General features: G+C 42.2%; 2 protein-coding genes across 5 annotated transcripts; one reads left to right on the top strand and one right to left on the bottom strand.

Annotated features, from left to right (window-relative positions):
• Window positions 1-971: 971 nt before the first annotated feature.
• On the bottom strand, window positions 972-2,214 carry LOC115747589 (ethylene-responsive transcription factor 3-like). Its single transcript, XM_030683797.2, has one exon. It carries the CDS (start codon window positions 1,906-1,908, stop codon window positions 1,222-1,224), a length of 687 nt encoding a protein of 228 aa, XP_030539657.2. The 5' UTR covers window positions 1,909-2,214; the 3' UTR covers window positions 972-1,221.
• On the top strand, window positions 1,329-24,518 carry LOC115747637 (tyrosine-protein phosphatase DSP1-like). Of its 4 annotated transcripts, none has more exons than XM_048271275.1 (6): window positions 1,329-1,377; window positions 20,859-21,047; window positions 21,179-21,272; window positions 23,523-23,580; window positions 23,683-23,726; window positions 23,817-24,518. In XM_048271275.1, the coding sequence occupies exons 2-6, from the start codon at window positions 20,863-20,865 to the stop codon at window positions 24,006-24,008; spliced, it is 573 nt and encodes a 190-aa protein (XP_048127232.1). In that variant the 5' UTR covers window positions 1,329-1,377; window positions 20,859-20,862; the 3' UTR covers window positions 24,009-24,518. The 4 variants fall into 4 exon arrangements, with proteins under 4 accessions (XP_048127232.1, XP_048127233.1, XP_030539719.1 ...); XM_030683859.2 differs by lacking the exon at window positions 1,329-1,377 and having other exon boundaries at window positions 20,625-21,047; window positions 23,817-23,932; window positions 24,153-24,518; XM_030683858.2 differs by lacking the exon at window positions 1,329-1,377 and having other exon boundaries at window positions 20,625-21,047.
• The last annotated feature ends 527 nt before the right edge of the window (window positions 24,519-25,045 follow it).

Below are 25,045 nucleotides of genomic sequence, written 5' to 3'. Positions count from 1 at the left end.
GGCAACCAACACCGTGTAACTCCTCTTTCAAGATCTAACTGCATGCTCAACGGGGCACACAGACTGTCAAAAAAACAAACCAGACTCCTTCCACCCACCACTCACTCAATGATTTTACCATCCACCGGACACCAACACCCCCCACAAATGAAAAGTCCTAACTCTCATTCAATCGTGAAGAACAGAATAAGAAAGCTTTTTAGACACATGCACAAACCACTACAGTGGGGCGGGTCTATGGTCCTCGAGTCCTCGAACGGTTAAAATCTGTTGCATTTCAATCCAATATCCAAATACTACAGAGGCCATGAAGCATAAAATCACCCGGTAAAATGAGCATACGATTTTTTTTTTTTTTAAATATGTCCGAAAGCTCTATTTGCCCCTGTTCTTCCGGGTCTCTCTGTTTTAAAGAACAAAAAGAAAACAAGCAAAGCATGCAAAAAACCCTTTGCTTGAGCAAATGCATAGCTGCAGGGCAGAGTAATAAAGAAAAGGTTAGGGAAGAGTGCAGAGCCTCGGACTGCGGGGCTTCTGATGCAAATCCCAGGCTTGCAAGAATCCCCATAAAGCAGCCCCCCCATGTGCATTCAATGCCCCTTCTCGACAAACCCTATCTTCCCCATTCGACACCACCATAGCCCTCCGTTCTCAACCATCTTCATCTTCTTCTGGGTATTATGTCTCCTTCACATTCTAGGTCATACACATTCATTTCCACCAAAATCTAACATGCTTGTCATTTGTCCTTGAACAAGCAAGTTCCTGACTTTGAATCGTAACCCATCTTCTGCACATATACGACACACAATGTGCAGTGCACAATGACCCATAAAAATCAAGTCCGTTTAGGGCAAGGTCCAAATACAATAAGCAGAGAAACGATGGCAACCAGAAAATAAACAGAGAGACCGATACAGAAACAGAGGAAGGAGGGGGCGGATTCAAAAAGGGGAAGACATTTTTGTACAACAGATCGAGATCTGATTAGCAGATACATAAATCTATCCGTAAGCCCATCGAGTTCATGGACAAAAGCATAATCTACAGGAGATCTAAAAATTAAGTAGATTATCTCTGGAAAAAAGAAAAAAAGATGCCCAAATCTCTCCACTTCTCTTATCATTTTTCCCGGAACACGATACAAGATTAGAGGGTTTCAAGGTGACGAAATACCCCCAAAATAGAAAACTTGATATCAAATCTAGGCCGCACAACAGATCAGAGGCACAGAGCGGTGGCGCGAAGCGCATCACCGTCAAGATCGGCGTCGTCCAACGGCGGGGGCAGGTTCAGATCGAATGGCAACGCTCGCCGGAAGCACGAGGACGCCAGCACGCAGCAATCGTCCACGTCGTCGATCACCGACGACGACGAGTCGCAGTCGCTCCGGCAGTCCTCCGGCGGAGCCCTGGGGACGGCCAGGACCCTGGGGACCGCCGGAGCCAGATTCGAGACCCTGGGACCGCTGTACGACTCCACCGTGCTGCTCAGGCTGCTGCTCGTCGGCCGGTTGACGTGGAAATCCTCAGCGGGCGGGACGCGGCGCCGCCGGCTGCGAGGCCGCGGCCGCGGGCGGGGCCGGGGGAGCGCCGCCGCCGCTCCCGCGGCCGGCGACGGCGCGGCCTGGGGCAAGCCGGTGAGCGGGTCGAGGGGGAAGTTGGTCTTGGCCTTGGGGCCGCGGAGGGAGAGGGCGGCCTCGTCGTAGGCGCGGGCTGCGTCCTCGGCGGAGTCGAAGGTGCCGAGCCAGATTCGAGCCTTCTTCCACGGGTCCCGGATCTCGGCGGCGAATCTGCCCCAGGGCCGCCTCCGGACGCCGCGGAACCGGTGCTCCTGGGCGGGTTCTGGGAAATTCCGCGTCGTGGGGATCGGATCTGCGGCCGTCGCGGCGGTTCCGGTCTCGGGCATGGATGTGGGAGAGAGAGAATGACCAAGAAGCAAACTTTTTCCTCTCCCCTTTCCTTTTTCCCCTTAGGGACCGATTCCGAAGCGGAAGGCGGAGGAGGAAGAGACGGGAGGCCCTGGAAAAATAAGAAAGGTCTCGCTGGGGAAATCTCGACCACCACCTCCTTCAATGTAGGGTTAATAATCCCTGGGCCTCTCCATTTCCGCGTCTACGGAGGTTTCCTTCCATTCTCCTCTTCTTCTTCTTCTTGCGCTCTGTTTTTGTCGTTGATCTTCGCTCCCCCGCTTTATTATTCCGCCCCCCAACTTTTTCCTTCTTTTTATTCCCACAGGGGACGACGGGACGATTATTAAAAGGAAAAGCGAAAACGCGCACCTGTGAAAAGACGATTCTGCCATTTCCCAGCTTCTTGAGTCAGGGATGAGGTGAAATTTCCATCTATTTTTGCTTTTTCCTTTTTTTTTTTCATTGGTTCTCCGGTCATCGATGCGTAAAAGAAAAGGTAATATTCAGCTGCGAAAAGACGATTCTGCCCATCACATAAGGGTTGTCGGGATCCCTGTACAAAATTAGCTTAATAATTCACACAAAAAAAAAAAAATTTTGGTATTTATTGCGGCGAAGTATTATGTGGTCCTTTCTGTTTAAAATAATTGTTGCTTCTGATTTCCGCCTTTTCTGGCTCTTGGCAACGCGGTCGATTTAAAAAGCATGCTACAGCCTACGGCCTCCAGCACTAGCAACTTTTACAAATCCAATTTTTTTTTTTTTCTGGGGGACCAATTCCCTGATAAAAATATAAAAAAATTCGAGTTGAATTTCAAATCTAATTCGTACTTTTTTTCGTCTCGCGAAGAGTCGTCAATCTTCGGTCGATTTACTTTTTCGGTTCTGGTCGAATTGGACCGGATAAGGCGAGGTAATTTTGATAACCACGAGTAGACCGACATGACAATTCCACTTTAGCAGTAAATTCGTGTTGTCGCTCTTGTTAGTTCCAAATCGATATGGAAAATTATTGAAGCGATTAGGGCTCCATTCTTATGGCTGGGGCTCGAGATCTTCAATTCGTCCTATAGAGAGGCTGTCGCTTGCTCTCGCACTCTCTCATATAGGCTCGTGCTCAGTCTACCTTCCTAATTTGCACCCTCATACACAAACTCGCCATGGAAGCTATTTCAATTTAGGATGGGAAAATGACGCAAATGGCGCTTGAATTTTAACCTACGGGGCAATTTCGTTCCCGAACCCGTAATTTGTTTTATGCGGTCTTTGAAGTTTCGTTCAACGTAGAATATCATCCCCGAACTTTTAGTTTATTTAATGCGGTCTCTGAATTTTTGGTACATGTTCAATTTAATCCATGAAACAACATTGAAGATTATCGCATGATCCATAAACTAAATTGAACGTGTACCAAAAAGTTCGGGGATCGCATTGAATAAATTAAAATTTCAAGTACAACATTGCATATTAGACTCAAGTTCATGGACCACAATGAACAAATTAAAAATTCAATTACGAAATTGCACGTTAAATGAAAATTTAAAGACCATTTGTGTGATTGTTCTATCCCATTTAGAAATATATTCCTTTCATTCATCCCATTTAGAAATATATTCCTTTCATTCCATCGCTATGTTGTCATCGTCCTCCTCCTCATCTGAAGTGGTTTATTACACTCTCTCTCTTAGGGATGTGCAACCGGATCAGGTTTACCCAAAACCCGAATCAGCCCATCCGAAAAACAGGGTCGGGAATCGATTCTTGCTCAAATCGGTCCCGGAATCGGTTTCAATTTTTGGGAACCGGTTGAAACCGATCCAGCTTTCGGTTCTAGGTGAAGACCCACCCCGACCCATTTTAGAACAAATTTTTAGTTACTTTAAAAAAAAAAAACCATAGTGTCCAGTCTAGCATCGCTTGCCCTTTGGTTGTCTCATGGCCCTCACCTTCTCTCGCTCCTCTGTTTCTTCTCATCTCGTCGTATTATCTATTATTATATTTTGGACTATTGCTTTTGGTGAATTGTAATTTATATTGCTTATTTTATCGATACTCGTATTATTTTGATTGCAAAAAAAAGGACAACAGATTCTCGGGTAAACCCCGAAATCGAATCGAAAAACAGGGTCGGTTCTCGATTCTAAAAACTGGAAACCGGTTATAACAGGATCGGTTTTAGGATTTAGGTCTAGACCCGGCCCATACCCGCCCATACTCTCTCTCTCTCTCTCTCTCTCTCTCTCTCTCTCTCTCTCTCTCTCTCTCTCTCTCCACAGCTAAATAGCTCCTCAAGCTTGATTGTTTTGCAACATTTTAATTCATAGAGCAATCAATCGGTGCACTGTCAAGGAATTGGGACATTCCTTTTGCTGGCCCCTTAAATTATAATAAGCACCTTGCGAAAAATAGCAAGTACATATCAATAAAAGGAAAAAAAAGAGAAAAATATTATGATCAGAATGACTTCATGATTATAGATTTCAACTTAAACTGTTTTGAGAAAATTTAAGGGATTTTTGAAGAGGTCTCGTTCTTTTCACTCTCCGTCGGCAGACCTCCTCATCTCCCAAAAACTCTTCACTCTTTTGAAACTCTCCAGTAGGCTCTCAGCTTTAGTTTATGAAGCTCGAGCCTCCTTAGTCTCTGATTTTAATTTTCTTTGCTCGATACTTTTCTTTTATCTCTTGGTCTGTTTTGAAAGTTTTTGTGTGTGAACTTTTTTTTGCAGCTAATCTTGGGTGAACATAGAGACCGGTTCGGCTATTCATCCAGTGGATAAGCATCGAGGAGGATGTTCTTGACGTGGCTCTACAAACTCTCAAAGAATAGATCGTTATCCTCTCCCAATCTAAATTTAGGTCAAGATCCGTAGATTTTACTCTCCCGGACTAGATCTAGATATAGATTTTAGAGTTCCTTACATATATATATATATGATTTATGTTCTATCAATGTGTTGATGTTAGTATCTCAACATGCTGATGGTGATGAGAACGTTAACGTGTACTGCAAGCCGTTGCAAATAGAGTGGAAGATCTTGACGTGTGCTCATCATTGAATCCGGTGATCGGCCACATCCAGAAACGCGTATAGTAAAAAATTGTTCCAAACATGTTCCGAGAACACTTTTAAGAAACAAAAACATTTTTGGAGCAAAAATAAGAAACAACAAAAACTTGTTTTTGGGTTTTGGAACATTTTTTAGAAACAACTTGAGGGCGAGTTTATGCAAATCACCACCGCTCACTATCGTCGGTGAGGAGTTGAAGCGATCGCCAACAGCCTCCGCCACCGTCGGTCGCCGGCCGCCGGCCGCCTCCACCGCCGGTTGTAGATCCTTCATTTTGATGAAAAAAGTGTTTTTGTTTTTAAGAAACAAAAACATTTTTGGAGCAAAAATGAGAAACAACAAAAACTTGTTTCCGGGTTTTGGAACACTTTTTAGAAACAACTTGAGGGCGAGTTTATGCAAACCACCACCGCTCACTATCGTCGGTGAGGAGTTGAAGCGATCGCCAACGGCCTCCGCCACCGTCGGTCGCCGGCCGCCTCCACCGCCGGTTGTAGATCCTTCATTTTGATGAAAAAAGTGTTTTTTTTTTTACTTGCCAAATGCGTTTCTGTTCCCGAAAATCGTAGCCGAGAATAGAAACACAAAAAAATATTTATATTCCAAATATGTTCCCAAAAATAGAAACGTTACCATACGGACCCTTATTTTTAAGGGATAAGAATATGCCTCTAACTGCAGGCAATCCTTTGTTATTTACTTTCTAGTATTTGTTTTGTACTGTAGTTATTGGGGATTTGCTTGGCTTCAAAGCCTTCTGCGGATCTCTCAAGCGTTATTCTAACTAATGAATGGAATATTTTTCCGATAAAAAAGAAAAACTTTAAATCATTTTTATATCTCACGGTAGGTAGAACAATTTTCAATTTTGGCGGGACATTGGGAACATAGCCAAACCAAAATGACCTTCCCTCGCACCTTTCCTTAATTGTCTTTCGAGTTGTGCGTTTCACGATGTGAAGTCCTCGATGCAAACGTAGCAACATTTAGGCTAAGAATTCTTCGAGACATGATGGTTCCGTCGTTTTCCAAGGAAAATAAATAATTCGAAAATATCTTTTTTAAAAAATATTCTTTTATATTACTCAAAATAATTAGTCGATAATTTTTTTTTACTGCCCGGCAATATAAATATTTTCATGAATAATGAAAATACTTTTCGTCCGTTTATTTTCATAAACAATACAAGCAATCATTATTAGAAAAAATATTATTTAAATTGCTCATTTTTCGCGAAATAAACGGAGCCAAAAATTTTGCGATTCGTCACTGTCTTTCTTGCCAACTTATTAGCCTCGCGCCAAAAAAAAAGTTGCACATGATTATTATTTCGTGTGCTTACAAAGCTATTACGCACATTTATGTAATCAACGTTATGGCCAAAACAATAGCTCGATGGACTGTCTAGAAGAGGACGGCTGCCGGCAATGACTGGGTTGGAACAGAGAATATGCAGGCCAGATTTGGAATAATGCCAATGCTTATTGTTTAATTAATTATCTTATGATATTGTTCTTTTTTTCCCCCCGTTGACGATTGTATTAATATTTAGGGGTTAATTTAAATTATACTCCAACAGTCGATTCCCACTCTCTGTCTATTCAAAGCAATTGAAATTTTATATAATCTGCCCGTTTTGTTTGCTTCGATAATTTGCTCGTTTTATTTGCGCCAAGATCTCCAATTTCGTTCTATGCCTCCGTCAAACTCTGAATAAAGGTTCCATTTTGAGAATTTCACAATGACACGAAATTTATGTTCACAGAATATAAATTCATTTGATAAAACAGCATAAAACTTCTTTGGTCGGGCGACGGGCGAACGAAAAGCGATGGTGGGTGAACGGCAACCGGGGACGAGAGATCGACAAATGGTGATCGACGGTTGGCAGCAGGGACGCGAGAGAGGCGACCCGCGATTGCCCGCTGCCAAACGGAAGACGGGGAACGGAGATTGGCGGATGGCGACCGGTGGCCTACGGTGGGCAACGGGAGACTACCAACCAATGGATGGCTACCGGCGGCAAGGACGCGAGAGAGAATGAATAAACAATGAGAAAAATTCTTATTTCTATTTCTATTAAAGAAATAGAAAATTAGAAAATTCCCGCCTCTCATTTTTGTTCCGTTCTACCTCTCATTTATGTTCCAAATCAATTTTTGGATAAAAAATTTATCCCGAAAATAGAAAAATGAAATTGCATTACCAAATAGATTTGTATTCCAAACTTGTTTCCCATCACTAAAATAAAAATAAAAAATAGGGAAATAGAACTATTGCCACGCGCACCCTTATTCTCTCTCTTGAACAATATACCAACTATACAAAAAAATAGTTTCCATATAAAATTTGGGAGAAAAGGATATTAAAATTGCCGTAAATTTCGTACGAAGCTCATTTTAGCACCAAAACTTTTTGAAAGAACACTTTAATACCACGTCGGAGATAAAACGATCACTCAAGTGCCTTTGACGACAAATCCCGGTAAAAAATTTCACGTGACATTTTTATTTGAAATATTAATTCCTATATGGCTTTATTATAGAAATGAAAGTCCAACGTAATCGATGAGGTGACCCACCATGACAAAACGACGCCGTTCTGTCCTTGTCTCTTCTGATTTGCTCGCTCTCTTCCACTTTCTCCACTTTCACCGTAACCACAACGGTTCTTTCAAATCAAAGACAACCATAGTTTCCCAATCTCGTTGTCTCTGAGTTGTTTCTCTTAAATGGCATCTATACCCTCCTCAAATCGAATTAATCACACACAGCCCTCGATCAAAGCATTGCCCCGTTGGTTCTCAATTTAAGGTTCGAGGAAGAAGGGAGTCTGTTCCCCAATTCTTTAATGTGGGGCAAAAGTTGCTACACCACGTCGCTCAAGGCAATTAAAGCCGACTCACTTGTCGATGAACCGCGTCAGGATGAAGAAATAGTAAAAATAAAGCCGTGTCGGATTTCAAGATCTTAAATCGAGAATGACATTTAAGCGATCATTTTTCTAACAAAGTGGCACTGAAGTGCAATTAGCTTTTGCTAAAAGGGGTAAACATGTCGTTTGAGCAAATGAAGACGGGAGGGTTCACACATTCGGGGATCGACCTTTCCAACCACGAAAGAACAGTGTGAACCCGCATCGGCGTGCATTCTCTCTCTCTCTCTCTTCGCCGTCCAGGCCGATTCCTTTCAATTTACCCGTTCCCGATTGCCTTGTGGGACCACAAACCCGACCACCTCTTTTTCTTTTTCTTCAAAGATTGTCTTGCCATGTACCTGGATTTTACCAAAGTTTCTTTTCCAAATTTCCGTCCGTATATTATCCAAAATCACCCTTCGTCTCGCTGTTTCCATTTCCATCCATATTGGGCCTCCCCAAAACAAACAAATGAAACGAAAAAGGACCTATTCACAAATTACCTTTGCAAATGACTGCCGCATTCCTTTTGATTTTGACATTTCATCCGCCGCCTCGCGTGAGATAAGAGTTATGGGTGTTAAAGGTTTTGATTTTCTTGAGAATCCGAACCAAATTGAACAGTTAGAGCGAGCGTTTGAATTGAATCGAATCGCGACCGGAATGGAAAATCTGGTTCGGCCCTCAGCTAGTGGTCAGCAACCTTGCCGGCCCTTTTCATCAAAAAAGGGCAAAAAAAGAATTTTTTTTTAAATGATTATTTTTTCCCAAATTACTAACATTAAGAAGAAAGAGATTTTCAGTTTGGTTAAGTTAATCGCCGCTCGATGCTGCGGGCTCTCTCCTCCTCGTTGGCCCCTATGGACGATCCCCGTCGTTGTGCCGATGCCATTTCACGCCATGACTCTTTTCGGACGAACATCCCGCATTTTTTGCTGAGTGAATTCCACTCGTTTTACGAAGGAACTGGGGACGTCGCGGGTTGAGGAGCTCGTACATTGATCCAGCATGAATCAACAGGACAAAAAGCCCATTTTGATTTAGTCCATCAATCACATTTCAAAGAAACATTAACGAAAGATGAAAGGTCACGTAGAAAACGGTCCTAAAATTTCTGGCCCGACCCGCTCCAGCGAAAATAAAAAATAAAAATAAAAACTCTCTTGTACCCCTTAGAGACAAAGTTGGCCCGAACGGAGCTTTGGAGTCGGGTTAACGAAGCGGACAACTTCACTCGGGCCGAACATATACGGTCGGGCTTATTGCCAAAAGGTCGGGCTTTTAGAAGATATTCTTGTTCGAGATAACCATATTCGAACAATGGTCGTTCACTATTTTAAATTTTGCGTTTTCAGTTCATTATGTTCGATCAACTTTTTTTAATTCTTGGGCGAGCACTTTGTATTGGGAATTCCAGTCCTTCTTAAACAAATCCAATGAGTTAATTTATTATTTCCATATACGGTCAATAATCGACGTTGATTTGTTCGCATCAATTTTCATTAATAGAAGGATTAATACTACGAAGAATCTCAAACTAATACACATGTGGCAAACACAGAGGGTAAAAATCCCAAATTGGTACACTCGTCAACTACCGCGTGTTATCCAATTTAGTAATTTGATGATAAAATTTAACGGAAACTAACGGATGGTAAATTTGTCACAAGTTTAACAGTTTGGGATTGTTGGTAATCTTGAATAAATTTATTACAAGTATACTAATTTGAGATTTTTTTGCCATATTAATCCTTCAAAGAAATGCCTCCCCCAAAAAGGGCCCCTCCGGACACAAATCGCAATCCCATACGACAGCGGGTTTCAGCCTTGATCTCACAGAAGCCCAAGTCAAAACACACATCAAAAGATGAATTAACGACGCACGCAAGCTCAAGTCAAACACAGTTTGGTTAGAAACCTTACGACAATCCTAAACCGACGCCGTCGGACATTATTCCCACGAAAACTCCTCCCGCCCGAATAATTTGCTGTCGTCGGTGACGTGAATTCCCGGCTTTTTGTCAAACATCGCCGCGACGTTTGCTGCGACTTTGAAAATGAGGACGCGTTTTGTTTCCTCGAAGACGGTCAAGAAGATGAAGATGACGACGGTGCTTGCCTCCGTGCAAGCAACACTTTTAAGTGTGCCCAAACAACTCGATTCCTCCAAGAATTTTTCTTGCTCTCTGGACGTCTGCGTTGTTGAAGTTCATACGATTCGAGGGATGAAAGTCGGCCACCCAAGATTTACCCTTTTGACAATCTTTCGTAGAAAACAGAACCGCATCGAGAAAGTCGACGAGAATCCGATGACAGGAAAGTAGACAGAAGCGAAAAGCAAGAGAATCGGAGGTGCTGACTGGTGGCTATTTCGTTTGCGTGAGACTATTATAGTTTTGGTTAAACCTAAACCCTAGGTCGACAAGAGACGAGGGGCACCTCCCTAAAGGCAAGCAATCAGGCTTATAGCTTGATATGTATTTGTCTTTTCTCGAATTCAACATGAAGGATGACTAAGCTCCACATCTGCATTAATTCGGCCTTTAACGCAACTTTGATGCCACTTAAAGATAGATTAAACTAAACTTCGCAAAAGGTTGGATGAGTGTGGTCAGGTAAGACGTGACGGAGACCTTATCATGATCGGCCATGAATGCTTCGCACCCGATGCAATTCATGGGCTCACGCGAAAGGGGCGACCTACGTTCATTTGTTAAATTTCGTGGAATAAATAAAAAGGCTAGACCCGATTACTGTACCTGATAATTAACCTGACGAGGTTAATTATCCTGGAAAGGAAATATATGCAAGATCGATGCTCAAGGATTTTCAACGTCTTTCTGAGCACGAAAACATTTTTCTATTCACGGGATTGTTTGCGAAGAAAAAGGTGAATCGCAAAATGGGATCGCGGCAGCCGTCAGAGATATTGTCAATGAGACAATAACGTATCAAAGGCGTGGTCTAGGGGCATTAATTCTTGCATGGCTCCATCTACTTTGCTTTATAACTTGGATCGGGACTTGACGTGCCAAACGAGCAAAACTTCGGTATGGTCCAAGATCCACGGCCTCGCTCAAAGCAAACAACATCCATTCAGCGAGAAAGATAAGACGGTGTAATTTTCATTTCGTCTTTTCATAAGGTAAGCCCCTTTTTGTGCTTGGGGCATTAGCCATTCGTAACTTTTTGATTTTGGTGTTGGGGCTTCTACCTCGACCAAGAAAATGACAGGTATTTGATTGGGATGAGACCTGCGAAGGGCCTATTCGATATGACCTCTAAAGAGATTAAACAGAAAGCAACGGGAAAATTACCAAGAACAGAAAAGAAGGATTAAAAAAAAAAGAAATAAAAATAAAGAATCCATAAAAAATTGAAATAAAGTAAAATGTTATTAAAAATTATCCACATTGGCACCGGCCACTCAAAAGAACTGAATTGATACAAATGCAAAAGGTTTAAGACTCTATTGGAAAAAAAAGAAAAGATTTAAGATTGAAATAACACAATTGTGATATGTTTAGAACTGTTTTGGCGATTTTTATGAGAGCAACCTTTTGTCTTTTCGCTTAAACTTGCAAAACACGATAAAAAGTTACTATATATAATTTACTTGTCAAAAGCATTGGTGAAACTTAAGGATATTTCGCGCAAAAAAGAAATATCAAAATGCATCCATAGTAAGATTTAAATTAAATAAAACATAAGAAATAGAAATTTTATTTAGACACGTCCAATTACATTCTTTTAGGCTAAATTGTGATGACCTATCACTATCAGTATCCGGTAATTGAGGCAAAGAACGTCAAAATGATGAAGGGTTCGTGTTGTTGCATGATGGGAAGGACGGTACCATGTCTTGGATTCAACTTTAAAAATAAAATAAAAAAAAAGGCAAGAAATTTTCATTAAGGGGAGCGAGAAGGGCTTAAACAGGGCATCGGATCTACCAAAACTCAAATGGGATGCAAAAATGTAGCAAGATGGCAGAAAACTATCAAAAAAGTTTTAAACTTATTATAATTATGCCAATTCAGTTCTAATTTTTTTTTTTTACAATTCAGTCCAAAATATTTTGCATTTATATCAATTCAGTCATTCGGACAATTTTGAGTGAAAAATGCTGACGTGGCCAATTTTAGTAATATTTTAATATTTTTTAAATCTATTTTGTTTTTTTTTTCTTCCTTCAACTAGTTGGCGAAGTTTGCCCCCATCGACGATGGCGAGCCTCACCCGCTCGATGAGCTCGAGCCTCAATCAAATCGGGCGATCCGGCGAGGCGTAACCTCTCCGAGTGACAGTGAGGTTACACCTCGCCAGGGCCGAGCTCACCGGCCTAACCGGGGGGAGCTCACCGGCCCTCGCCTCTAGTCGATCGCCGGGCTCAATGGCCAGCTAGAGGAAGAAGAAGCATAAAAAAGAAAATAAATAAATAACAAATACAAAATTTTAAAAAAATACTAAAATATTATTAAAAATTGATCACGTCGACACCGGCCGTGCCATGTCAGCAATTTTGGGGCAAAATTGACCGGAAGGATTGAATTGGCACGAACACAAAATGTTTAGGATTGAATTGAAAAAAAAAGTTGAATAATTGGTTGAGGATTTTTTTGATAATTTTTCCGCAATATGGTATACGGTTAATCACCAAAAACTTACAGGTTTTTAGATTTTATAGTTGGAAAACACGACAATTATTAACTCTTTAAGGATTTGTAATGGTTTTGAGATTTTTGGGATGGCATTATTTGGTCAAACTTCTCCGTATTACGGGCAACATTTGTGAACATTGAGAACAAATTTAGTATATACGACATTTTTCAATGACGGACGCCATTTCATAGCGGCTTCAAATTTTCCTATCTAAGGCTTCTAAGACCGGTTGATTTTAAATTCTTTCAATCTTATTATTTTTTAGACTTCGTAGATTTTTTAATTGGAAATTCACGATGCACAAATTTCGAATAAAGGGTTACATTCGCACATTCGATTTTTTTTTTCCAAGGTATGATTGTTGCATTTGCCAAATGCTATGGCAGGTTGCAGGGAAATTTTTCAAAAAGTTATAAATTTATTGCATTTTGGCCAATTGAGTCCTAAACTTTTTGACACTTTGTTAATTGAGTTCATCCGGTCAATTTTAGCTCGAAAATCGGTGACGTGGATGCCGGGCGTCATGCGTGGTATGACTAGCATTGACGTAGACAATTTTTATAATTTTTTAAAAACTTTTTTATCCTTTTTTCTTTAGTTTTCTTTTTTTAATTTATTTTCCTTTTTTTTCTTGCCAAGTCCGGCGATGGCCACGAAGCCCTTGTCGGCCGTGGGCAATGGTCGCGCCCCTTGCCGCGACATCACGAGGGCCACGAAGCCCTCATCTAGTGGCCAACGAGGGTCGCCGGCCCTCGCTGCACTTGATAGAAAAAAGAAAGGATAAGAAAGAAAGAAAGAAAAATAAATAAAATTAATTTTTTAAAGAAAATTATTAAATATTGTCCACACTAGCGTCGGCCATCCTATGCGGCACCTTTGTCGTCCAAGTCAGCGATTTCCGGTTAAAATTGGCTCGACAAAACATCAAAATATTTATAACTCAACTGGCAAATATTTCGATAGAAAAAAAAAAATCAAAAATTTAAGACTCAATTAGCCAAAGGGTAATAGAGTTTAAGACTTTTTGGATAATTTTCCCACGGGTCGGAGTACCCAACGTAAACCTGACTACTTTGGGGGACACTTCAAGAAGAAAAAAAACAAAAACAATCAAAGTCAAGATTCCCGATTTATATTGAAGCAATAGAAGAGGTCACATATCGTTCTTCGGATTACTACATCAGTTCATGACTTCGTTTTATGTCATGCATGGAGGAAACGTACACGCATCGGCGCTGTTAGGGGCTCGGGGACCAGGCTCGATCCAAGGCCTGAGGTACAAATTATTGATACGACAAGTCTCATCAGTTCATAGTCTTTGATTTGGAAGAGGACGTGAGAAACTTAACTCTCAGTCTGCAGACGATCAAACCTCCCATGGTGCAATCATTTGATTGGGGGGGAGAGGGAAACGCGCGGCCTCACGGAGTTCGGCGCTAGACGTAATTCAGAGTCATGTAGGATTCAATCCTTGTCATAGGTATGTTCACATTCACATCTTTTCCCCATAAGTAGAAAATTTTGGTTTGCTTTATGCACCAGGAAGACATTTTGAATGTTTTGTTTTGCTCTATGCACCTAGAAGATATTTTGCGTATAAGATCTTTTGAAATCCAAACATAAAAGCAGTGGATATGCATGTCGGGAAAAAGTGTCTAAAAGGTCCTAAAATTATCTCAAGACGGCGCAATTCAACCATAGATATTTCAATTGTGTCAATTTAGTTCTTAATGTTATGATGATTTGTCAATTTAGTTCTTCCGGCTAATTTTGGTCAGAAATCACCGCCGCGGGACCCGGCCGTCCTACGTGGCATGATCGGTCTTGGCGTGGACCACTTTTGTAACTCTTTTTCTTTGAAAGGTTTAGTATTTTTAATTGCTTCTTCATGTCATTTTTTTTAGTTTTTCCTTTTTTCCTTTTGTTTTTTCTTGTATCCTTTTTTCCTTTGCTGGCAAACATCGCCAACCACAAGCGAGGATGTAGTGGACTTCGCTAAAGCATCGCGAGCCCTAGTCCGCGGCTGGCGAGGGCTTTGTGGCCCTTGCCCAAGGGTCGACGGGGGGGAAAGAAGTAAATAAATAAATATAGAATAATACAACGCCGACTATATTATGTAGGACGGCTAGTGTCAACATAAGTGATTTTCGGCCAAAATTGGCAGGAAGGGCTACATAGGCAAAAATGTTTAAGACTAAATTGACTAAATAGAAAGGTTTAGGACCGAATTGAAATTCGTACACTAGGTCTACTGTCTAAAACTTTTTTGGTAAGTATCCCAATCAATACACTCAAGTAAGATGATTGACCGATTATATGATGTTGTCGCCAATATACTTTCTACTATCCACGGCTAGTAGGAAAAATATACGTGAGTACGATACGTTAGATGAGTTTTATGCATGTAATTGAAATTTCGAAAACCGACACTTATTTTGTAATTATGGCGTGGAAAGCGCGTCTTTCACGAGGCCAAAACCACGCCCCGTGCTCCGGGAAGGGGCCGAGAGGATGAGACCCGAGTTCAAAGCCCGAGTTACTCGGAGCCTATGCGAAGAGAAATATCTGTCTTCCCACGTAAAGAGAAAAAAAAAAAAAAAGCAAAAGGGATGAGAGATGTCAACATACAGAACTTCCCTAAGCAAAAGGGTTTCGCTCACGATCCGAACATTGTAATCGAAAACAACACATGCCAAACAAACGGCCTTTCGGAGAAGGTAAGAGCAAATTGCAACTGCTCTTGCATATTTTCCATCTCGAGCCATATATACGAAAGTAGCTTTTTTGTCGAGACAAATCTATCCGGCCGTCGAATGTGGAGCCAGGCAACTTGCGCACCATGTGAGGGGGACCAAGCGCCGCGACCCAACTCCGAACCAGACTGCCCATGATGCGATAACCAAAGGGGGTTTCGATTTCGACGATCGAGAGGCCGGCTCGTGATTATTTTAACTTCGGAATCATTTGCACGTTCGTATTGGCAGACAGATTCGGTCCAACATCTGATTAGAAAACCCAATCATGGAGGGGGCGGAAATCCGACGGCGTCCTCGGATTCCGAGGTCACTGTCGATCTCCAGGGGGAGGTGGGTTGGTCGTCAATAATTGATGGTCCGAGCGGGTTTGCCGACTTTGCGGCGGGAGGTCGTGGCTTTATTGTGGGTTGTGCAGCAATTAGACGCATCTCTCCCTCTCTCGTGGAAAGCGATGGACGTGATTCCGCGATAATTTTAATCACGAGGGTCTTCGCGGATTTGGAGTAGGTTTATATTATACGTATAGCCAGCTCACTCCGTCGTAAGCTATAATTAGCTTAATCTTGGGGAATTTGGTTTGAATTCCTGGCGGGAATCATGGTGACGTATCGTCGCTAATCCACGCGTTGTTCGGCAACCTTCGTTGCATTATATATGCACACCAGAAGGAGGTTAAACAGATTGTCCTTTGGTTGAATATGGGAGTGGGGATTGTAATTAAGCACTTGACTACATCACGCGTGCGATGACCTAGAGCTGATTGCTTCTGACAGAATTCTCTCTGTCTTTTCTTTTATTGAGCACCTAAGTGCGGCCAAAACAACGAGGGTTCGGATGTAGCTTAGGGCTAGGAGATTTGAGCCATTGTAACTCCGTGATTCTCCCGTTGAGCGGTGGATTCGCACAACGTGAATCTCTCATGTTCGTTGTTGTCCCTTGCTGACTTCTTTGATAGGCTTGAGTTGAGGGCGAAGAAGTGCATAATCGTGGGTTATGTTTCGATAGTGTTGCGCGTAAAAAATCCTTCGACTAGGCTCAAATAAATACACGAGCCTTGGCCCAAATGAGGTAGAGGCCCAAAGGGATTATCAACGCGGGAATCTTTTATCGAACTTAATCCGTTCGTTTTCCAATAAGGGATTCAGGGCCGCTTTTGGACAGAGAGTGTCAAATGCGAAGAATAATTGTATTGATGCGAGATGTGTGATACAAACTCTTGTTGATTTGACAGCCTTCTCATTCGATAGTGAAACGAACTTTGACGCACTAGGAATTGGAATTTGGCTCCGATAATTCAATCGACGTGGCCAAACCAAAATTATAGGACACAATGTCGGAATCTAATCAACGACACCGGACGGTAGATGTAGGACACAATACCGGAATTTAATCAACGGTATTGGACAGGATGAGCGATGGAAACAACACCGAAATTGAATCGACGGCACTGAACCTACCGAGCGGACACCGGAATCTAATCAACAACATCTAACTTTGAGTATGAATCTCACCGGAATCGAATCGATGATGAGAATCTGGAAACTACAACTAAACTAGAGGTTAAAGATTAAATATAGAGACGAGTGTTTGTGTGTGTTTTTGGATGTCTTCTTGCCTGTTGTGGCTAAAGGTATTTATAGATCAAGTCCGGTAACCGTCGAGTGGTTATTTCTTTGGTCCCACGTTTCGCTCTTTTTCGATATGCCATGTGGGTGACTCCTTAGTGGTTCCTTGATTTTTGCGCTCTTTCTTTTCACCTCGTGGGGATTATCGCCAATCTTTTATTAACCGCTCCAATCGTGGCTTTTTTCGCGCGCTTCTTCTTTCGTCCTTCAAGGAAGATGCTGCCAAAATTTTCTTTGACGCGTGGCATTTCTACGGTTCTTCCGAGTCTGTCTCTAGTGCTCTCATCCGTAGGCGATTGAAGCACTTGCTTATCACGTGGCCATCCCCTAGGGGGGAACCTTAGGTGTTAATAGATAGAACAGTCTTGAGACATGACCAGTCAAGCAAACCAATCACGGAATTAGTAGTAAGGTAGAGCTTTAGGTGGAGACTTTGAAGGTATTAATTATTTCCCCCATGGCTATGCTGCTTCTTATATGTGGTGCAAAGACTATATACGATCGATAATGTCACGCTATTGACTTTGACGAACCTTGGTGTTCCATCCCACCTCGGCGTGCATTGCAATGCAAGGAAGGAAAGGACGACGAACAGAACGAGATCATTATTAGTCCCCAAAAATTTGGATTCATGTGTTGAATAATTCAGCAAAACTTCTCACTATAATCGCCGGATTTAGAATACATCCAAAGAGACGTTTTTGGGTGTTTATCCATTAGCCAACAAAAAAACACGTGTCATCAAGGACAAGTGGACACGTCAGCACTTAACTATCCATAGAAGATAAATGCACAGGAAAAAGCGTAAATACGCCAAGCGCTAATCGGCCCGCGAGACGACGGCCATTATTGACAGCCTATGTGCTGCAACACATCAAAAACACCCACGCGGGTCAAAGCGTACGCCGCCAGAATTACCACTTGCGTCCAAAAATGTTACGGGCGCCACCCACCAGGCCTGTTAAAAACGAGTCAATATGGTAGAATGGGTTATTACAGGCGTTAAATGAGTCATAAATAAATTTTCAAGTTACTTAAATTCATTTGATAGAAAAAAAATAAACTCAACTCACTTTTATTATTTTCTTTCATTCTCGATCACCTCGGTTTGAGTACGAGTTTTTTCAAATTTAGTTAGATATAAAAGTGCTTTAGGGATATCGGTTAGGGTGTGTATGTGTTTGGTATAGATCGAGTGGGGTATGGATCACTATATTTTTTTCGTCAGAATGGATTACTAATTTTAGATAGCATGTAAATGGATTAAACAAGTCTATTTGGGCCGGACAACTTTCGACCCGTCCCAAAAAGCCCCTTTAGATGCGTCTAGGAGCCGCCATCCGGAATCCTACTTGCCCGATGTAATCTTGAGTTGAGGAGCAAACATCGACAAGAACCTCGAAACCTATCATGTGAGAAGTGGATGTTTTCGACGAACCCAAGTTCCGTATCGAATGAGAGTGGACTCCCGACTTCACTCATAAGCGTAATTCTATATGGGTTCGGATTGTGGTTATAAGTAGGGGTGTTCGGTTCCATGGTGGAAATTCCAAGGTGGGCGATTTCCACCCTAGGACTGGAAAATGCCCGTTAAGGACCAATTTCAAAAAATTGAAATCGGGAGCTGCCTGTTGGTTCCATGGACCTACCAAGCTTCTTTGTTTTTTTGCAAGCAAAAAAGAATGCCGGTTCGGTTCTTAGGTGGGTCTATGCAACCGATTCCACCAAGCTTTTTTGTTCAGCAAAAAAATGTCTTATTCTTTTAATTGCCTTGTTGTTTGTAAAAAATGCAAACACGTGCAAAGAATACCTCACTTTATTCTCATTACTTCGTATAGTGAGTAGATTGAAGAAAATAAATAGGAGCAAATGGCAGTAATTAGGGTTTCTAACCTACGACAAATGGAGGCGATCGAGAGTGAGAGAGGGAGGCGTGGCCGTGAGTCGTGTTTGTGCGGAACGACCGAAGGCGTGGCCGTGAGTTGATAGGAGTTGAGAGTCGAGAGATGGATAGACCGGGGAAGTTGCCCGAGAGAGTTGAGACGAAAGAGACCGAGATGAGACGAGACGAATGACGAGCTAGATTAGAGATTTAGAGTTCTAATTCTTCTTATATATATTTATCGGTGCGGTCCGGTGCGGGTGGACGGTTCTACACCTAAATCTGGGAACCAAACCGATACCCACCGGTTCCAGCTTATTGGAATCGAGAGCCGGACCGGTGCGAAATCGGGAATCGTACTCATTCCGTTGGGACCCATCGCCCGGGGGTCGGTTCGGTCTAATTTTGAGCGGTTTTCGATTTCTTTGCTCGCCCCTAATTATATGAGGTCGAACGACCTGGATCGACTCCCCGTAAAATCACATGCCACGGCCTCCTTTTATGTTAAAAAAAAGAACCTAGGGGGCGAATATGCCCTAAGGCTCGACCCCCCGAAAAAAAAAAAAACAGAAATATGCCCTAAGGAAAGTAGGAGAGCAAACCAAAGAGTTTCCCAAAGATCCGTATCGTTTTGTTACGAGAGAAATGGCCACGGGGAAGGAGCCAAAGAAAATAGAAAATGGTGTCCAACCGAAGAGAGAGAGAGAGAGAGAGGCGAAAGGAGATCCGGCTTCCATATGCGTAAAGTGCCCCCCTTCTTTCTTTTGTACCCTTTCTGGCGTGGGAACCGCACGTGACAACCCGCCCTTTTCCACGCCACTAAGTACGTGGCGGCCGGGCCTCGCACCGGCTGCACAGCCCAACGAATGCAACCCCCACCCCACCTCCGCATATTCCTTTCGAATGTACCCTTCCTCTTCCTCCCTATCCATTTCCACCCCCGCCCCCCCCTCCTTTTTTTCTCTTTTATAATCAATTATCGTACGCAATTATTATTAATTTTTTTTATTTCTACTTTCTATTTTAAAAAAATTCATAATTATAAAGATTTATAAATTTCCCTTAATGTGTGTGTTTAATAAGTGCCCTCGGCGCTCATCGACAAAAGTCTTCATCAGTAGCAGCACCGGCCTTTAGTTTTTTTTTTTTTTTTTTTTTTTTAAGAGTGATTTGTCGAAATAAGGTCGGTTCGCTACAAAAGAAACTGGAAATTAATGTGGAAGATTTTAAAGGGGAGATGTAGGTTCAGTGCACCCTACGACTAGGTCAAGACCCAAAAGCGATTGGAGTCATGATTGAATCGTCGCTCGACTCCCGTGCATGCTCCGGATTTGCAATTTTAATCCGAATTCAATTGAACTTTCTTCTGATATTCACCGGGTTAGAGTTAGACAATCGATGTTCGAGCCGTTCGATTTTCCGGACCGCGAGCTCCACGACGGATCGACGTGCCACGGCTTGTTGGAAACCAATCGGAGTCATCGCTTACGAAGCCATCTCGACGTATTTATTTGGTGCGCACTTATTGAGCGCATTCGTACAATAGACATCTCCAGCTTCGAACGATTCTAAGGATTAGGTAAAAAAAAAAAAAAAAAGGGAGGGATGGCCTTTACGGCGTTTTCTCATTTTTAATGGATTCCGTCACGCCAGCCAAAAAGAAATCAGTTTTCCAGTTTCACGTCAAGAATTACTTTTATTCCGTGAAGTTTCGCAGTGGCGAGGGTCGCACCCCTTTTTTTTTTCTTTTTTCCTGGAAGAAACCGCCGTCTCTCTATAAATAGTCGTCGTGGTCGCCGCCACACACCATCACCTCCTCCCCGCAGCCCGCCGCTTTAACCACCAAAGCCCCTCTCTCTCTCTCTCTAGCTCGAGTCTTCTCTCTCCATAACTGTCAAAAAGGTCGCAAGCAGCGTCGGGACGCGAAAACGAACGTCCCTCTCTCTGATCCCAAGGCGGCCCTCTCCAGAATCGGACTGATGAAAGTGGACAGGGCGACCGAGCGAGAAGGGACCGCCGCCGCCATGTGCAAGAGCGCCATGTGCAAGAAGATCGAGGTGGCCGTCGTCGACCACCGCGACCCCTCCCCGGCGGCGGGGGAGGAGTTCCTCCACTTCACGCCTCCGCTCAACTTCGCGCCGGTCGACAATGGCATCTTCCGCTCCGGCTTCCCCGACTCCGCCAACTTCTCCTTCCTCCAAACCCTAGGCCTCCGCTCCATCATGTGGGTGCCCGTGAGATTTTTGTGCATTTCCCTCTTTTTCCAAAATATCCGTTGCCGTCGTTTGCGTACGTGTTGAATTTTGTCTTCCGTTTTCTTGGCTGCGTCGTTGTCGATTCACGTGGACGGGGCAGATACTTGTGCCCGGAGCCGTATCCGGAGGCGAACGTGGAGTTCCTCAAGTCTAACGGGATCAAGCTTTTCCAATTCGGAATCGAAGGATATAAGGTGAATATTCTGTTCCTTAGATTAAGCTTTTTCCGCTACTTTTGACGTCGCTGTTGCTTTTTTCATTTCTTTATTCTACAACCCCCTTCTTCTTTATCTTGTATGATTGTCTTGTCGCTACTTCTACAATGGCATTCATCGCGAGTTTGGCTTCATCGACCGCTGAATAAGCTATCTTTGGCGAGTGCTGTGATTATAACCTAGCCACGGTACGGGTGGGTCGTTAGAGGGTTTTCGAATTTGCATCGTCACTCATTTTATGGCTCTAATCTATTCTTGCACCTAACATATTTGCTTGGTGGTTTGAGTGGAACGGGGGGCCTTTAAACCAGAAAGTAGGACAAACGGAGGATGACAGCCACTGGGCTCTGGGGTATATTGAATCGCATTAACATCCGATGTACCGTATTTGGTATCTTGCTAGTTGATTGAGCACCGTTTTGATTAGGTTCTCTGTGTGCATATTCAGACCGGGGAAATAAGAGCCCTTTCTCGAGAATCCCAGAAGAATACTCACATCCAAGTTATTGAGTGTCGCATGCTTTCACTTTTTGTAGATGGGGAATTCAAAAAGTTGGCCGAAAATTTGATCGGGACAACAATGGCAGTGTTGCAATATCATGTCAGTAGTCGGAGTCTTTTTCAAAGATGAAGTCGGAGAGTATATCATTTTTCTTTGTAGATATCTAGTGATATAAGCAATGTGCTGTGCACGGATCCGACTTTTGTTGGTAAAGCTCAGATATTTGTTAAATCTGGCTGTTTGGTAGGGTCGGATTTGGCCAATTTTCTACCTGATTTTTGGGTGCCACATGCATTGTAAAACTGATTTGGTTTCGAAGTCATGTGGTGAGCACTCGGTGTGTCTTTGTCCTGTGCACCGGAAAGGAAAAACCATACAAGCATCGTAAAGTTGTTTCAGATATGATGCTGATGACAACTGAATATTGTCTTTTAGAAATATTCAAGAAGGGACTACTAGTTACTCCGTTGTTTGTTCTGCACCTCACTGGCTTGATAACTTGCCTCTTTTGATAAGTTTTTAGATGACTTTTTTACTCATCCCATTGGTACATCTTCAGTATCTTTGCTTTCTCCCCCCCATAAGAAGTTGGAAAGCCTCTTCCATGCATTTTTTTTTTGTTGCTTTTGTCATTCGGCCTTATCTTATCACATTCTGAAATTGAAACGTCTCTCCTTATTTAATTCTAATTTTTCCAATCAAGTAACCCAAAGCAACTAAGTTCGAGAGCTCAGATCCTGAATACAATTTGGAATCTACAGTTTGGCTGTAAAGATTTGAATTTTCCTTGATGGTATTGATTCTTGCTCAATGAGTGATCTTATTGAGGGCCTTCCTCTTTCTACTAGCTATTTTTAGGACACGCACACACGCACGCACACACGGGTATATATGTAGAGAGAGAGTTTGCAAAAAGAACACAGAGAATGCATAAACTTGTCTGTTGCTTATGTTTCTTAAGTTTTCATACTGCAGTACGTTGATTTGTGACGGTTTCGGAGTGAAAGATACTAAATACTGAATTTGCAATCCTTGGATGTTGACTCGAGTATGATGAGTGAACGAATACAGATCACTAGATTTGCATCTAGAACTTAGCATTTTGTGAGGACAAGTTGGTTACTTTTTTCAGCCTTCTTAGGACGAAATGTGAAAATACAAGCTACGCATGAATTTAAACTATAGAAGATTCTGGCTTGTAAACTTTTCCTTATTTCCGACCAAAAAAAAGAAACTCTTCCTTATAGCTAAACAATAATTGCAGAGATACATGTTTCTGGGCAAAAAATTGGAATAAAATGTCCATGTTTTACTTGGTTTAGAACTTCTCTCGATGGGTTACAAGCTAATAAATTGACAAACCCCAACTTTGTTGCTATTGGTTTCCGTTGTTCGACAAGTGTAGGCAATTGGATTAAAAGATGAGAACTCCTCAGGCTGGTTTATTTATTTATTTTTCTCTGGATTTGTTTTCGTATGCATGCACTAGCATTGGTGGTCCATTTGAGTTGTTCTGTCTAAGTAGTTTATCTTTTCTGCATTTCCTTTAGGGTTAAATATGTGCATTCATGATTTTCGTTATTGCTAAGTTGTTCAAATCTTATTTTTCGCAGACCTTATATTTTATCATTAGCTACTCTAGAGACTAGAGTAATAATGACTATGAAAGAAGATAGATACATATGATGTTGAGCATTCAAAAGTAGTCACCATGGTTGTGCTTTCAGGAACCTTTTGTATATATCCCAGAGGAGACAGTTCGTGAGGCATTGAAGGTTCTACTTGGTATGACAATTATTCACTCTCCTCCTATATTTATCCGAATGCAGTAATCAAATTTTGTTCGAGGGTCTTTCTTAATGTTTCTTCTTACCATTTTTATTGCAGATGTAAGGAATCATCCTATTCTAATTCACTGTAAGAGAGGAAAGGTATGTTGCTTCATCTATATAGCTACTTAATGCCGCGACCTTTATTTAAAAATGTGTTTTGACTTTTGGGGATTACCCTTCTATGTGCAGCACCGCACTGGCTGTCTGGTAGGCTGCTTGAGGAAACTGCAGAGATGGTGCCTTTCATCCATATTCGACGAGTATCAGCGGTTTGCAGCAGCGAAAGCGAGAGTTTCAGATCAAAGGTTCATGGAGTTATTTGATATTTCTAGCTTGAAGAATGCACCATTGACATTTTCATTCTCAAAGAGGATCTGCTAGCAGTATTAAGCAGATATTTTGCTTTCCACTGGCGGAGGCAGATCGATCGTCTTGCTTTAAAATTAGTAGGAAAGGGTTGATGAGTTTCCTGACTGCTTTGCCGCGGCTAAGGAATAGTGCTTATTTGATTTTCCTCTCGTGCAGCTATTAATAAGGACACAGAATTCTATGGGGCTCGTCAGATTCGTTCATCGGTCCTCTAGTTCATTTAATTAGCTAAGGAGAAATAAGGTGCCAATCCGCATAAAAACATGTATATGAACCGGCGACCAAAATTACCGTTTCTGCTTTCTGTCATCAGCTGTTTTTCGCCCATTGTTATATTAGAGGCCTGGCAGCTGGGGAAGTGCAGCACTTTTTTAGTGTGGGGATTGTGGTCAAATAAAATTTTTGCGGATTGTAAAGTTACTGGGATCTTACATGTCTAGTGCAATTTGAGGGGAATATCCTTCTGCGAATGTAATTTTCCCAAGTGCTTCAGCATTATGTTGAAATGGCAGTTCGTATCCATGCTGCATTGCTCTGCAGTCCTCACGCATTTGGGTTTTACATGTTTTCTGCGTAATACATAGAGAGCGAACTACTGCTCCACCACGGATCTCAGCTGCACTACACTGATGTGATTTCCACTTCTTCAGCATTAAGGTTGGTTCCATAACCATACAGATTAAGGGGGAGCAATAGGAGGGGCAACCGCACTTTGATGCTAGAAAGGTGACCCCACAGTAACTAAAGAAAAAGAAAAGGAGAAAACAAAAAAAATATTAAAATAATAAAAAAAATGTCTAAGTTAGAACTGGTTGGCGTCATGTCAATGACCTCAGGCTAAAATTGATTGGATGGATTCAATTGACAAAAGTACGATAGGTTTGTGACTTCTTGGACAATTTTTCCCAAAAAATTAGTTAAAATGGATTAAATGTGTCAATATAGATTGATACATTTGTAACCCGACCCTAATAGATTCGACCCACTTGTTTTTGGGCCTAGCAATGAGCTATTATTCAAGCTTATGGTATCAAGCATCGACCAAAAGG

The sequence above is a fragment of the Rhodamnia argentea genome, chromosome 10 (genome assembly GCF_020921035.1).
Source record: "Rhodamnia argentea isolate NSW1041297 chromosome 10, ASM2092103v1, whole genome shotgun sequence".
Taxonomy (NCBI): Eukaryota; Viridiplantae; Streptophyta; class Magnoliopsida; order Myrtales; family Myrtaceae; genus Rhodamnia; species Rhodamnia argentea.
This window is presented reverse-complemented; position numbering and strand designations above follow the sequence as displayed.

Coding starts and splice junctions, on each gene's coding strand:
- LOC115747589 (XM_030683797.2), bottom strand. CDS start 1,908: ATGCCCGAGACCGGAACCGCCGCGACGGCCGCAGATCCGATCCCCACG.
- LOC115747637 (XM_030683858.2), top strand. CDS start 20,803: ATGAAAGTGGACAGGGCGACCGAGCGAGAAGGGACCGCCGCCGCCATG. Junction 21,273..23,522: donor TCGGAATCGAAGGATATAAG/GTGAATATTCTG, acceptor TTGTGCTTTCAG/GAACCTTTTGTATATATCCC. Junction 23,581..23,682: donor GGCATTGAAGGTTCTACTTG/GTATGACAATTA, acceptor TTTTTATTGCAG/ATGTAAGGAATCATCCTATT.